Raw genomic sequence first — 15135 nt, 5'->3', positions numbered from 1 at the left:
TGGGTCCCCACAAGGGTAAAACTCTTATCCCCATATGGTACAAATACAAAATTATACACACTATTTGAAAATACTAGGAGAAACAGTTCTATAATAAGAGAATGGACCACTGCTACATAAAGTTTTGTGAAATCTAAAATGAAGGGGTCAAATAGCGGAGGAGGATAACATGTGGTGCGAGGTGGTTTAATCAATTAACTAATAAAATGAGTGTGGTTGAGAGAGCTGATGAGGGTGTGCTGAAATGGTTTGGCCATATGGAGAAAATGAGTGAAGAGAGGTTGACAAAGAGTATGGACCACTGCTACACAAAGTTTTGTGAAATCTAAAATGAAGGGGTCAAATAGCGAAGGAGGATAACATGTGGTGCAAGGTGGTTTGACCAATCAACTAATAAAACGAGTGTGGTTGAGAGCTGAAGAGGGTGTGCTGAAATGGTTTGGACATATGGAGAGAAAGAGTGAAGAGAGGTTGACAAAAAAGATATATGTGTCAGAAGTGGAGGGAACATGAAGAAGGGGGGAGACCAAATTGGAGATGTAAGGATGGAGTCAGGAAGATTCTATGTGTTCAGGGCCTGAACATGCAGGAGGGTGAAAGGCATGCACAGGATGCAGTGAAATGGAACAACGTGGTATACAAGGGTCAACACAGTGTCAATGAACTGAACCAAGCCATGTGAAGCGGCTAGGTAAACCACTGAAAGGTCTGTTGGGCCAGGTTGTGGATGAAGAGCCATGATTTTCATGCATTACATATGACAGTTAAAGAGTGAATGTGAGCGAATGCATCCTTCTATCAACTGTTCCTGATACTACCTTGCTGACACGGGAAACGGCAATAGAGTAGTTAAAAAAATTTTTAATGCCACATATCTTACTTTATGCATGAGTTATGTTTTGCAAAAACCTCACACAAAGAGAAATCACATATAGTGAACTAATCAACATAAAAAGAAAAATTGGATGTATACAGAAGCTTTGTGGTCAGCTCTGGTGGACTCTCCCACAACTTTCACATTATGTGGTTTCTGACATTGAATAAACATATCATTTACTTGCTTGAATGGGCCCTGGCTCATCTACATTGCCTTCTTTACATAAATGCTCATAAATCTGCAGCGGATGGAACCATGGAAGCGGAAGTGGATCATAGGGTGGGGGAGGGGGCGAAAATCCTGGGAGCCTTGAAGAATGTGTGGAAGTCGAGAACATTATCTCGGAAAGCAAAAATGGGTATGTTTGAAGGAATAGTGGTTCCAACAATGTTGTATGGGAGGTAAGTTTGAATGGAGAAAAACTGGAGGTGGTAAAGTGTTTTAGATATCTGGGAGTGGATCTGGCAGCGGATGGAACCATGGAAGCGGAAGTGGATCATAGGGTGGGGGAGGGGGTGAAAATCCTGGGAGCCTTGAAGAATGTGTGGAAGTCAAGAACATTATCTCGGAAAGCAAAAATGGGTATGTTTGAAGGAATAGTGGTTCCAACAATGTTGTATGGTTGCGAGGCGTGGGCTATGGATAGAGTTGTGCACAGGAGGGTGGATGTGCTGGAAATGAGATGTTTGAGGACAATGTGTGGTGTGAGGTGGTTTGATCGAGTAAGTAACGGAAGGGTAAGAGAGATGTGTGGAAATAAAAAGAGCGTGGTTGAAAGAGCAGAAGAGGATGTTTTGAAATGGTTTGGGCACATGGAGAGAATGAGTGAGGAAAGATTGACCAAGAGGATATATGTGTCGGAGGTGGAGGGAACGAGGAGAAGTGGGAGACCAAATTGGAGGTGGAAAGATGGAGTGAAAAAGATTTTGTGTGATCGGGGCCTGAACATGCAGGAGGGTGAAAGGAAGGCAAGGAATAGAGTGAATTGGATCGATGTGGTATACCAGGGTTGGCATGCTGTCGGTGGATTGGATCAGGGCGTGTGGGGCGTCTGGGGTAAACCATGGAAAGCTGTGTAGGTATGTATATTTGCGTGTGTGGACGTGTATGCATATACATGTGTGTGGGGGTGGGTTGGGCCATTTCTTTCGTCTGTTTCCTTGTGCTACCTCACAAACGCGGGAGATAGCGGAAAAAAAAAAAAAAAAATTGCAGAATTTTAGACCTGAGCAAAGGTTACTAGGACTGCTTCTCTTCTTCATCTCATGTTCAATTTCTCCATAAGTGGATTCCTAACCCTTGTAGTTACTTCAACGGCCAGTGGACTAGAGTGAACCATAGCAATTTGATTTTCTCTGCATTCTTATCTATACTGCAGATTGTAGATTCACCCAGGTTGTAAGCACACTCAAACATTTCTAGGATCAGAGAGGTTCTATTCCACTTAACTGCTGGTTCTGGGGTAGTAGATGTTGCTGGATGTTTGAATGCCAAGCTAAAAAGCAGAAACACAGCAGGTTGCAGGAATATCACATTAGCAGGTACAACCAACCAAATCACACAAGTAGCACAGAGCTGCACAAAACATTGGTAACTGTAAGACTTGACACAGTGGGGGAAACATGGCATGCTTCACCCAGGAACTATGCTTACTCCACCTACTAACCCTCACCAAAGTTTTTACTCCTACTAACTCTCACCAGAGTTTTGGCACACTTCCAACCACAATGATGCTCCCTCACCAGCATCAGCAAATCATAAGACTTCTAGCTTTGTTTTTAGGTTAGAGAGGTTCTCCTCTATTCAAATGATCGTTTTGGGGTTCAAGGTTCAGGAAGAGGTTGCTGAATGCTTGGATGACATACTGACAAACACAGCAGGTTGCAGGAAAATCACATTAGCAGGTACAAACAAATCGTACAATTAGCACTGATCCACACACAATGGTGGTAACTGCTAGAATGATCTGCGGACAGCAACATGTCACACTCCATCCAGGACCCATGTTTCTTCCAAGTGCCCAACTTCACTGAAGTTTTGGCACACTTTTGTATCACCCCACATAAAAAGAGGGTCATCACATAATAGCTAAATCACATACAGTGATCATGCATAAAGCAATGACTGGGTATTCTAAAACATTTTACCTGTTTGTAAATATTCTACATAGGAAAAATATTAATGTGTAAAGAAATAAACACTGCTATATGCCTTGATTTTCTTCTGCTGCTTAGTGATGAAAATTACTGTAATACCAGCAGTGAAGTTCTTCATAAGTGCCATCTTGGACTTTACCCAGCCTCTTGCACAGCTCCATTTTCTTTTTGAGGCTTGAAACATTTCTCTTGCATTTAAGGTGCAATCAGGAAATTACTCATGACACTTGAAAGCAGCCATTGTCCACAATAGTAATCTAGGGTGCACAAAATACACAAAGGTGCAAGACCAGCACACAACACTGTCAGAAAATACAAGGGAGATAGTAAACAATTACCAGTGCCACAAAACATCAGCTTCTGTATACATTAATCACTGCACCACAGTGTGCTTGCAATCTGAAATATTTTCACTCATCATTTTCTAGTCTTTAAATCTTTTTTAGATATTCAAGGGTTGGCAACCAAAACTGAAAAATGTTGTTCTGAGAATTTTCATGTTTTGCATTATGAATAACAGATGTTTTACACACATACATATACATGAATATACATGTATATATTCATATTTGATAACTTCATCCATTTCCATTCTGATGCCACTCCCCCCACAGGGAACAGCACAATTTCATGAGGGAAAGGAAAATATGTAACATATACATACTCTTCTCTTCCCCCACACTGGATCACCACCTCCTGCGTCAGCAAGGTAGTGCCAGGAAACAGACGAAGAAAGGCCACATCTGCTCACACTCATTTTCTAGCTGTCATGAGTAATACACCAGAACCACAGCTCCCTATCTGCTTTTCATGGTTTACATCAAATGTTTCACAAGCCTTGGTTCAGTCCATGGATGGCACACTGACCCCAGTATACCCCATTGCTCCAATTCACTCTATTCAATGTGCACCTTTCACCCTCCTGCATGTTCAGGCCCCAATTGCTCAAAATCTTTTCACTCCATTCTCCCATTTTAAATTTGGTCTCCTGCTTCTCCTTGTTCCTCCTACTTCTTACAAATATATCCTCTTTGTCAACCTTTCCTCACTCATTCTCTACTTATGTCAAAACCATTTCAACACACCCTTCTGTGCTCTCTCAACCACACTCTTTTTTACTCTCAAGTATCTCTCTTACTCTTTCATTACTTACTTGATCAAACCACTTCACATCACATATTGTCCTCAAACACTTCATTTCCAACACATCCACTCTCCACACAACTCTATCTATAGACCATGCCTTACAACCATATAATATTGTTGGAACTAATATTCCCTCAAACATACATATTTTTGCCCTCGCAGATAGCATTCTCACTTTCCACACATTCTTCAGTGCTCCCAGAACCTTCACCCCCTCCTCCACCCCATGACTCACTTCCATTACACTTCAATGCAAAGCTCCTTTGATTTTTGAATCTTTTATTAAACCACTCCTCCCTCTTTCTCAATGTTCCCTATGTATCTGGGGATAAATGTCTGGATGATTAGATAATATCAACACCACAGTGCCTTTCATTCTCATAGCTATCCTTCCTGTTATGTACTGTGCAAATGGGCATGCAAAAGAGATTCTTGGATGTCAATGTGCTGAGAGGGACAGCTGGTGAGATGCATGATCATTACTAGATGGAGGCGAGGGTGAATGATTCTAATGGCTCTCTAAAGAGAGAAAATTATATGAGAGAGAAAAATGTGCCTGGAAAAGAGGCTTGTGTAAAGAGATACCAGGAAAGATTTAGTGTTGACTGGCAACGGTAAGAGTAAATAAAGTTTGGGGAGTGGGTGAGGAATGGGAGGTATACAGGGAAACAGTCCTAACAGAGGAGGTGGGCTTGTAGAAAAACACAGAGTGGTGGGATAACAAAGTTAGGCAGAGAGAGAGGCAAGAGAGGGAGGTGGACGTGTTGAAAAACACAGTGAGTGGTGGGATAGCTAGAGAGAGAGAGAGAGAGAGAGAGAGAGAGAGAGAGAGAGAGAGAGAGAGAGAGAGAGAGAGAGAGAGAGAAGACTGGTGAAGAGGGCAAAAGGTGAAATGGTAGAAGGCTGAGAAGAGGTGAAGGGGATAGGGGTGCGAATGACTGGAAGATGCACAAGAAGGTTGCAGTAGATCAAAATGGGAGTACAGAAGATGAAAAAGGGGGCAAATGATAGCTGAGGTGAGTATCTACAAACTTCGGGGAGAACAAGAAAATAGATTGAAAAGTGGTCAATAGCATAACAAGAGAAAAAATGGAAGCATAAGTGAAGGATCTAAATAGGCAAATGGTAACAGGCAGAGATGATATGAAGAGGGGAGAGTATACTGATGGACTGCTGAGTGTGTTTGGCAACAGGATGGCAGATGTGGCGTGTTTGGGTTGATGATACATTAGAAGTGTGAGAGTTCAGGCAAGTGAACTGCTAAAAAGAGAGGTCACTGTAAGCCTTGCATAAGAAGTGTGGCAAGGCAGCCTGAGTGGATGGGATTGCAGATGAATTTCATAAAAAAAGAAGGGACTGCATTGCTGACTGGTTAGAATTTTCAATGTATGTATGGATCATGGTGAGGTGCCTGAAGAATGGCAGAACGCCTGCTCAGTGCCACTGTAGAAAGGCAAGGGAGACAAAAGTGAATGTATGAAATGCAGAGGTTTAAATTTTTGGAGTGTGCATGGAAAATTGTATGGGAGAGTGGTGACTCTCGAGATTGTGGTGAAATGCAGAGAAAATCAAAATGAGGAAGAGTATTGTGGCTTTAAGAGTGGCAGGGGATGTGTTGATTAGTTGTTTGCTTTGCAGGAAGTACACAAGAAATACTTCAGAGAAACAGAAGGATTTGTATGTGACATTTATGGATCTAGAGAAAGTATATGATAAAGCTGATAAAGAGATGCTCTGTGAAGGGTGTTATGAATATATGGTGTGGGAGGAAAGCTACTAGAAGCTGTGAAGAGTATCCATTAAGAAAGAAAGGCATATGTATGAGTGGAAAGTGAGCAGAGTGAGTAATTCCAGGTGTTGAAGATTGAGCCCTAGGCATGGGTGCGTGATGTCACCATAGCTGTTAAATTTGTTTATGGATGGGGTGGCAAGGAAAGTGAATGTAACAGTCTTGGTGGGAAGAAGAGGTCTGCAGTCTTTCAGGGATGTGGGACTTGGGATGTAAGTCAGCTACTGTCTGCTGATGACATGGACTGGTGCCAGATTCAAGTTGGAAGATGCACAAACTGGAGTCTGAGTTTGGGAAAGTGTATAAGATAAGAAAGTTGAGAATAAATATGAACAAAAGTAAGGTTTTCCCTGGGGACTGGGGAGAAAGAATTCTAACCATATATTCCCTGCATGTCATAGAAGGCAACTAAAAGGAGTGAGAGTGGAGTGCTGAAAATCCTTCCCTCCTGTTATATTTTTCCAAAAGAAAACTGAGAGAGGGTCAAGTGAGTATTGTTTGTTTCCTCAAAGGCTCAGTTGTCTGTTCTTGATGCTACCTCGCTGACACAGTAAATGGTGAATATGTATGAAAAAAAGGAAGGGTATCAAGTTTAGCACTAAAGAGAGACAGTTGGGTGCTAGTTTGAGTGGAGAAAACTTGGAGGCAGTGAAGTCTCAGATACCTGGGAGTAGACAAGACAACAAATGGAACCAAGGGAGCTAAAGTGAGTCACAGGGTAGGCTGAGGAGCAAAGTTTCAAGGAGCACTGACAAATATGTGAAAGAGAGGTCATCATCTGGGTGGGCAAATATGAGCATGCTTTAAGGTAGAGTAATCCTGATGGTGTTGGACAGATCCAAGCCACAGGATCTAGAAGAGAATGCATCAAGCAGGGTGAATGAGTCTGAAATCAAATGTCTGACAACAATATATGGTGTAAGGAAGGTTGATCGAATAAGAAGGGACAGGGAAGTGAGAAACAGTAGTAAGAGGAGTAAGTTAGAGAGCTGAGGAGGGTGTGCTTAATTGGTTTAGACATGTTTTGAGGATGAGTATGAGGGTAAACACATTAGAAGTGTTGGGAATAAGAAAGAGGAAGAAAACAAGAAAATGGAAGAATGGAGTGATGGAGTGCAAAATGTTTTGAAAGCTTAGGTCCTGAACATGCAGGAGGGTGCAAAGCATGCAAGGGATAGAGCGAACTGGAGTGATGTGGTTTACAAAGGACAACACACTGCACAAGGGTATGTGAAATGATTAGGGAAAACCACAGAAGGATTTACAGGGGATGGCTGTGAATATGGGGCTCAATACATGACAGCCAAAGAGTGAACATAAACAAATGACATATTTTCTTCGTTGGATCTTGACACCCTCACTAATGTGGGAAAAGAGGAACATGTACGAAAAAATATATATACTGTCAAGTCACACATTCATCATATATAAATTTCCACTTTTTCATACAAAGTACTGAATGGATGAATGAAACACTATGTCTAATACATTTGATAAATAGTAGGAACTACATTCACTGAAAATGTACTGAATAATATAACTTTTGTTTGAAGATTGTGCACTTAACCCTCATGAACGACAATGATAAAATCATTAAATACAGGAGACTAATCAAGAAATTATCATTTGCAGAGCAAATATAAGTTCAGGTAAGAGTTTTTTGGGAACAATCAGAATAAATACAGGTACATGAGACTTTAACAATGTCTAAGAACTGCTTTAGACAAACAGAGAAAGGTGATACTAGAATGATGGCCTAAAAAAGTATAAGCAAGATATGCAAGAGGGTCATAAAATAAATCCAAAGATTAGAATAAAGGTGAGGGATTTATAATTTCAGAGGCAATAGAATTATTTTGCATGGCCTCTTAAATATGAAAACTGTAAAGGACAAAAGACCTGCAACAATTATCTATACATATTAATGATGAAACAATCCAGCTGGTATTGTGTATCCTGACAAGCAGATGCAACTAAATTTGAACATATATACAGAACCTTCGACCCTCAGTAATACAACATGGTCTAAGTTGGCTAAGGTCCTTCACTGCTTATAAATAAGTGATGAAAAATATGCAAATATCAGCAGAGTGCTCTGAAAAGCTTCTGCATAACTTTGATTACCATTATGTAAATAGCCAAACACATACAATTATGCCAATTTTTGGCTCACCAGTGATAAGAATGAGAATATATTAATGAAGAAAAGGCTGTGGCCATTACCTTTCAACACTTATTGGTTAAATCCTCAAAATGCACATCTAAATCATAAGGGAGGATGTGGATATTAACCACACAATTTGAAAAGTTAAGTATTTGAACAACCAAACCATCAAGACACATATGAATGAAAAGATGAGGTAATTATTACTACAAGACTCCTACATCTTTGAAGGACCAAAGCAATACCTGATGATGGGAATAGCTTACCATAAGTAATTTTTGCTCATGCCTTAGGGAATTCCTCTCAAACAAACAAATGAATGGAAAATCAAGATGATCATTGCTACAGGGCTCCTACCTTTGTGCAAGGCCCTACTAACATTCGGTAACCGGAATAGCAGAACATTATTTTCTCATGCCTTGTGGAATTCCCTTCATAGACAATATCTAAAGGTCTAAAAATTTTCAAATCATACTACCAAGTTAAGCCACTGTGTAAAACATCCTCTATATATGTATAATACGTAGATGTGTGCATGCAGCAACTGCTAAAGGCAGTTCATCAGCAAAACTTCCGGTGTCAATTCAAAAAAGTTTCTGCTCAAAACTGAAGGCAACCTACATGCCACTCTCTGCCAATCAAATCCTGTAAGGAAGAGGTCCTATAGTAAAGTGACAACAGCACTTCTGGGAAAGAGCTTACCTCTGACTAGGGTCAACTGCAGCTGAGAAACCAACAGCCTCAGTTCTATCTCCTTTCTGACCACCTGTTGCCTTGACTGATGCTGCTGGTGCTGGTGTGCAGATCAGAGGGTTTTCCTGAAGATCTAGAGGTTTACCTCTTCTGCTCTGAGATATCTGGAGGCAAGAAACATGCTTTTTTTTTTCCTTGGGTACATTGTTTTAAGATTTTTTCTTTGAAATCAGTTTTCCCTTAGATCTATCCAAGATGTGTTACTGGAGATTTCATGAAAGTAGTAATAACATTGTTTAAAGGAAGGATCCAATTACCCTTTTTCATAAACTACACTGAGTGCAGTAATAAGAGTTAAGCTCTACTAGGTGCACAGTGGCAGAATCTAGTTATGATGGAATTAATTGTAGTTATGGTGACTTTGTGAACATTAGCAGAAAAGTGAAACATTAGAAATAGTTGTCAGTATCTTTGTCCATGCTTCTCTCTCTTTCACTCTCCCTTTCACACACACACACACACACTCTCAAAAAGATACCAAACAAAATTATTTGAGCATCCAGCAAAAATGATGGATAGATATTAAATGATCTAACTATCAAAATGAAAAAAAAAAAATAGAAGTGCAGAAGCCCTTGAAAGAAAACTAGAGAAATGGCTAAAATGTATTCAGATAAGCCTAATATCGAAAAATATGCAATGCATGTGGCAGAAGAGAATAACAGCTTACCAAACAAGCAGTATATGTACTGTGCACTATGTGCTACTTCTGCCTCATGGCAAAATACCAAGAAGATTTTAAACAAAAATTTACGAGAACCCAGCAAGAAAAATGGAAACCTTAATCAATGTACTGCCTCGTGAAATAAGGAATCTGCATGGGATAAGCACAGAAACATTCAAAAGAAGCCTTGATAAATGGCTGAAACCAGCTCCAGATGAGCCCTCGATTGACAGTTACAAAATATAATGTGCCTGGTAGCAGAAAAAATTATAATTAATGGAGCAATATAAGTGGTGAGCGCTATGCGCTACCCCTGCCTAATGGCAAAATTTTGTCATAAGTACTTACTTGTAGGTATGTAGGTACTCTCTTTTTTTTTTTTTTACCCAACTCTATATTCTGTAAAACTAAAAACCTGATATCTAATCAGTTTCTTGTGAATGCTATCACAGATATTAAACTAAAAATGACATGAAAGTAGCAAAAGACCAACTCAAAGAAAATTCAGCACCAGAACCGGATGAAACTTGAGTGATATTCCACAAAATAAAAATGTTAGTAGTAAAACCAATGATGATACCTCTGAAAAAAGAGCCTAAATCACAGCATTATGGGAGTTCATAAAACTGCTTATGTGATATCAATATGCAAAGGAGGTCCGAAACTTCTGCAGAGACAACATAGGCCTTTAAATATGAATTCACATGTAATAAAGTCTTTGAAAGAGTGACTAAGGAACTTATGTCAAAACACCTAATATCAGTAAATGCCAAAATTAACTTGTACCAGACAAAGTATACTCACTCAAATATCAGCATCCTACAAAACATATAACATAAATTTTTTGTCATGAATGACGATACACAGTTTTCCTTGAATTTCCTATGGCATTTGATACAATAAACTACAGAATCATATGACATAAAGAAAACAAAAAATCAAGTGATAAAGAAGGAATATTTAAAAAAAAACTCATAGTAGCAGCATGAGGAAGCATGCCCAAGAAATTAAGTTTCATCAAATGTTTGTTTCCATACTGTCTATAATAATGATATAAAATTGAGACAGAGATATAACAGACAGTAAAATAAGGTGTTCAACAGATCACATGGGAGTGAGGAACATAATAATATCCCTAAGGAGAGAAAATGCAGATATACCATACACTTATACAAGAATGGAAAATGGGGAAATTAACAGAATTCAGCAAAGAAATATTTGAACAAAATAGTCATGTAATGATAATAAAATAACTGAGCAACCTTACAAGTTTCCAACAGTGAAAGTATAATGATAGTGAAGGAAATAGTTAAGACTGAAGAGTGAAAACAGAAGTATTGCAGAACTTTGAAGAACAAATTGAAAAAAAAGCATATTAGAAAATTATGTAACGACAGATATGGTAATGGGAACCTTTATTGCAAAAGGGAAAGAAATTATGAAATTTTTAATATACATATATATATACATATATATATATATATATATATATATTTTTTTTTTTTTTTTTTTATACTTTGTCGCTGTCTCCCGCGTTTGCGAGGTAGCGCAAGGAAACAGACGAAAGAAATGGCCCAACCCCCTCCATACACATGTATATACATACGTCCACACACGCAAATATACATACCTACACAGCTTTCCATGGTTTACCCCAGATGCTTCACATGCCTTGATTCAATCCACTGACAGCACGTCAACCCCGGTATACCACATCGCTCCAATTCACTCTATTCCTTGCCCTCCTTTCACCCTCCTGCATGTTCAGGCCCCGATCACACAAAATCTTCTTCACTCCATCTTTCCACCTCCAATTTGGTCTCCCTCTTCTCCTCGTTCCCTCCACCTCCGACACATATATCCTCTTGGTCAATCTTTCCTCACTCATTCTCTCCATGTGCCCAAACCACTTCAAAACACCCTCTTCTGCTCTCTCAACCACGCTCTTTTTATTTCCACACATCTCTCTTACCCTTACGTTACTCACTCGATCAAACCACCTCACACCACACATTGTCCTCAAACATCTCATTTCCAGCACATCCATCCTCTGCGCACAACTCTATCCATAGCCCATGCCTCACAACCATACAACATTGTTGGAACCACTATTCCTTCAAACATACCCATTTTTGCTTTCCGAGATAATGTTCTCGCCTTCCACACATTCTTCAAGACCCCCAGAATTTTCGCCCCCTCCCCCACCCTATGATCCACTTCCGCTTCCATGGTTCCATCCGCTGCCAGATCCACTCCCAGATATCTAAAACACTTCACTTCCTCCAGTTTTTCTCCATTCAAACTTACCTCCCAATTGACTTGACCCTCAACCCTACTGTACCTAATAACCTTGCTCTTATTCACATTTACTCTTAACTTTCTTCTTCCACACACTTTACCAAACTCAGTCACCAGCTTCTGCAGTTTCTCACATGAATCAGCCACCAGCGCTGTATCATCAGCGAACAACAACTGACTCACTTCCCAAGCTCTCTCATCCCCAACAGACTTCATACTTGCCCCTCTTTCCAAAACTCTTGCATTCACCTCCCTAACAACCCCATCCATAAACAAATTAAACAACCATGGAGACATCACACACCCCTGCCGCAAACCTACATTCACTGAGAACCAATCACTTTCCTCTCTTCCTACACGTACACATGCCTTACATCCTCGATAAAAACTTTTCACTGCTTCTAACAACTTTCCTCCCACACCATATATTCTTAATACCTTCCACAGAGCATCTCTATCAACTCTATCATATATATATATATATATATATATATATTTTTTATTTTTTTATTTTTTTTTATTTTGCTTTGTCGCTGTCTCCCGCGTTTGAGAGGTAGCGCAAGGAAACAGACAAAAGAAATGGCCCAACCCACCCCCATACACATGTATATACATACATGTTCACACACGCAAATACACATACCTACACATCTCAATGTACACATATATATACACACACAGACACATACATATATACACATGCACATAATTCACACTGTCTGCCTTTATTCATTCCCATACCCACCTCGCCACACATGGAATAACATCCCCCTCCCCCCCAATGTGTGTGAGGCAGCGCTAGGAAAAGACAACAAAGGCCCCATTCATTCACACTCAGTCTCTAGCTGTCATGCAATAATGCCCGAAACCACAGCTCCCTTTCCACATCCAGGCCCCACAAAACTTTCCATGGTTTACTCCAGACACTTCACATGCCCTGATTCAATCCATTGATAGCACGTCGACCCCGGTATACCACATCAATCCAATTCACTCTATTTCTTGCCCGCCTTTCACCCTCCTGCATGTTCAGGCCCCAATCACTCAAAATCTTTTTCACTCCATCTTTCCACCTCCAATTTGGTCTCCCGCTTCTCCTCGTTCCCTCCACCTATGACACATATATCCTCTTGGTCAATCTTTCCTCACTCATTCTCTCCATGTGACCAAACCATTTCAAAACATCCTCTTCTGCTCTCTCAACCACACTCTTTTTATTTCCACACATCTCTCTTACCCTTACATTACTTACTCGATCAAACCACCTCACACCACATATTGTCCTCAAACATCTCATTTCCAGCACATCCACCCTCCTGCGCACAACTCTATCCATAGCCCACGCCTCACAACCATACAACATTGTTGGAACCACTATTCCTTCAAACATACCCATTTTTGCTTTCCGAGTTAATGTTCTCGACTTCCACACATTCTTCAAGGCTCCCAGGATTTTCGCCCCTCCCCCACCCTATGATTCACTTCCGCTTCCATGGTTCCATCTGCTGCCAGATCCACTCCCAGATATCTAAAACACTTTACTTCCTCCAGTTTTTCTCCATTCAAACTTACCTCCCAATTGACTTGACCCTCAACCCTACTGTACCTAATAACCTTGCTCTTATTCACATTTACTCTCAACTTTCTTCTTTCACACACTTTACCAAACTTAGTCACCAGCTTCTGCAGTTTCTCACATGAATCAGCCACCAGCGCTGTATCATCAGCGAACAACAACTGCTCACTTCCCAAGCTCTCTCATCCACAACAGACTGCATACTTGCACCTCTTTCCAAAACTCTTGCATTCACCTCCCTAACAACCCCATCCATAAACAAATTAAACAACCATGGAGACATCACACATCCCTGCCACAAACCTATATTCACTGAGAACCAATCACTTTCCTCTCTTCCTACACGTACACATGCCCTACATCCTCGATAAAAACTTTTCACTGCTTCTAACAACTTGCCTCCCACACCATATATTCTTAGTACCTTCCACAGAGCATCTCTTTCAACTCTATCATATGCCTTCTCCAGATCCATAAATGCTACATACAAATCCATTTGCTTTTCTAAGTATTTCTCACATACATTCTTCAAAGCAAACACCTGATCCACACATCCTCTACCACTTCTGAAACCACACTGCTCTTCCCCAATCTGATGCTCTGTACATGCCTTCACCCTCTCAATCAATACCCTCCCATATAACTTACCAGGAATACTCAAACTTATACCTCTGTAATTTGAGCACTCACTCTTATCCCCTTTGCCTTTGTACAATGGCACTATGCACGCATTCCGCCAATCCTCAGGCACCTCACCATGAATCATGCATACATTAAATAACCTTACCAACCAGTCAACAATACAGTCACCCCTTCTTTAATAAATTCCACTGCAATACCATCCAAACCTGCTGCCTTGCCGGCTTTCATCTTCCACAAAGCTTTTACTACCTATTCTCTGTTTACCAAATCATTTTCCCTAACCCTCTCACTTTGCACACCACCTCGACCAAAGCACCCTATATCTGCCACTCTATTATCAAACACATTCAACAAACCTTCAAAATACTTACTCCATCTCCTTCTCACATCACCACTACTTGTTATCACCTCCCCATTAGCCCCCTTCACTGAAGTTCCCATTTGCTCCCTTGTCTTATGCACTTCATTTACCTCCTTCCAAAACATCTTTTTATTCTCCCTAAAATTTAATGATACTCTCTCACCTCAACTCTCATTTGCCCTCTTTTTCACCTCTCGCACCTTTCTCTTGACCTCCTGTCTCTTTCTTTTATACATCTCCCACTCATTTGCAGTTTTTCCCTGCAAAAATCATCCAAATGCCTCTCTCTTCTCTTTCACTAATAATCTTACTTCTTCATCCCACCACTCACTACCCTTTCTAATCAACCCACCTCCCACGCTTCTCATGCCACAAGCATCTTTTGCGCAAGCCATCACTGCTTCCCTAAATACATCCCATTCCTCCCCCACTCCCCTTACCTCCTTTGTTCTCACCTTTTTCCATTCTGTACTCAGTCTCTCCTGGTACTTCCTCACACAAGTCTCCTTCCCAAGCTCACTTACTCTCACCACCCTCTTAACCCCAACATTCTCTCTTCTTTTCTGAAAACCCATACAAATCTTCACCTTCGCCTCCACAAGATAATGATCAGACATCCCTCCAGTTGCACCTCTCAGCACATTAACATACAAAAGTCTCTCTTTCGCACGCGTGTCAATCAACACGTAATCCAATAACGCTCTCTGGC

The 15135-nt window shown here is 40.5% G+C and overlaps 1 protein-coding gene across 5 annotated transcripts in view; it reads right to left on the bottom strand.

Moving 5' to 3' along the window:
- LOC139759964 (uncharacterized) overlaps window positions 1-15135 on the bottom strand; it is a 117168-nt gene that overhangs the window by 79347 nt on the left and 22686 nt on the right. For 3 of the 5 annotated variants that reach the window (XM_071682669.1, XM_071682671.1, XM_071682670.1), the window contains exon 5: window positions 8835-8989. The exons of the other annotated variants lie outside the window; for them this stretch is intronic. In XM_071682669.1, the coding sequence (XP_071538770.1) occupies window positions 8835-8989 (155 nt within the window). The remainder of the gene's footprint in view (window positions 1-8834; window positions 8990-15135) is intronic. 5 annotated transcript variants of the gene reach the window in all.

This window comes from Panulirus ornatus, chromosome 34 (genome assembly GCF_036320965.1).
Source record: "Panulirus ornatus isolate Po-2019 chromosome 34, ASM3632096v1, whole genome shotgun sequence".
Taxonomy (NCBI): domain Eukaryota; kingdom Metazoa; phylum Arthropoda; class Malacostraca; order Decapoda; family Palinuridae; genus Panulirus; species Panulirus ornatus.
The sequence above is the reverse complement of the archived record's forward strand: the minus strand, read 5'-3'. Positions and strand labels throughout refer to the sequence as shown.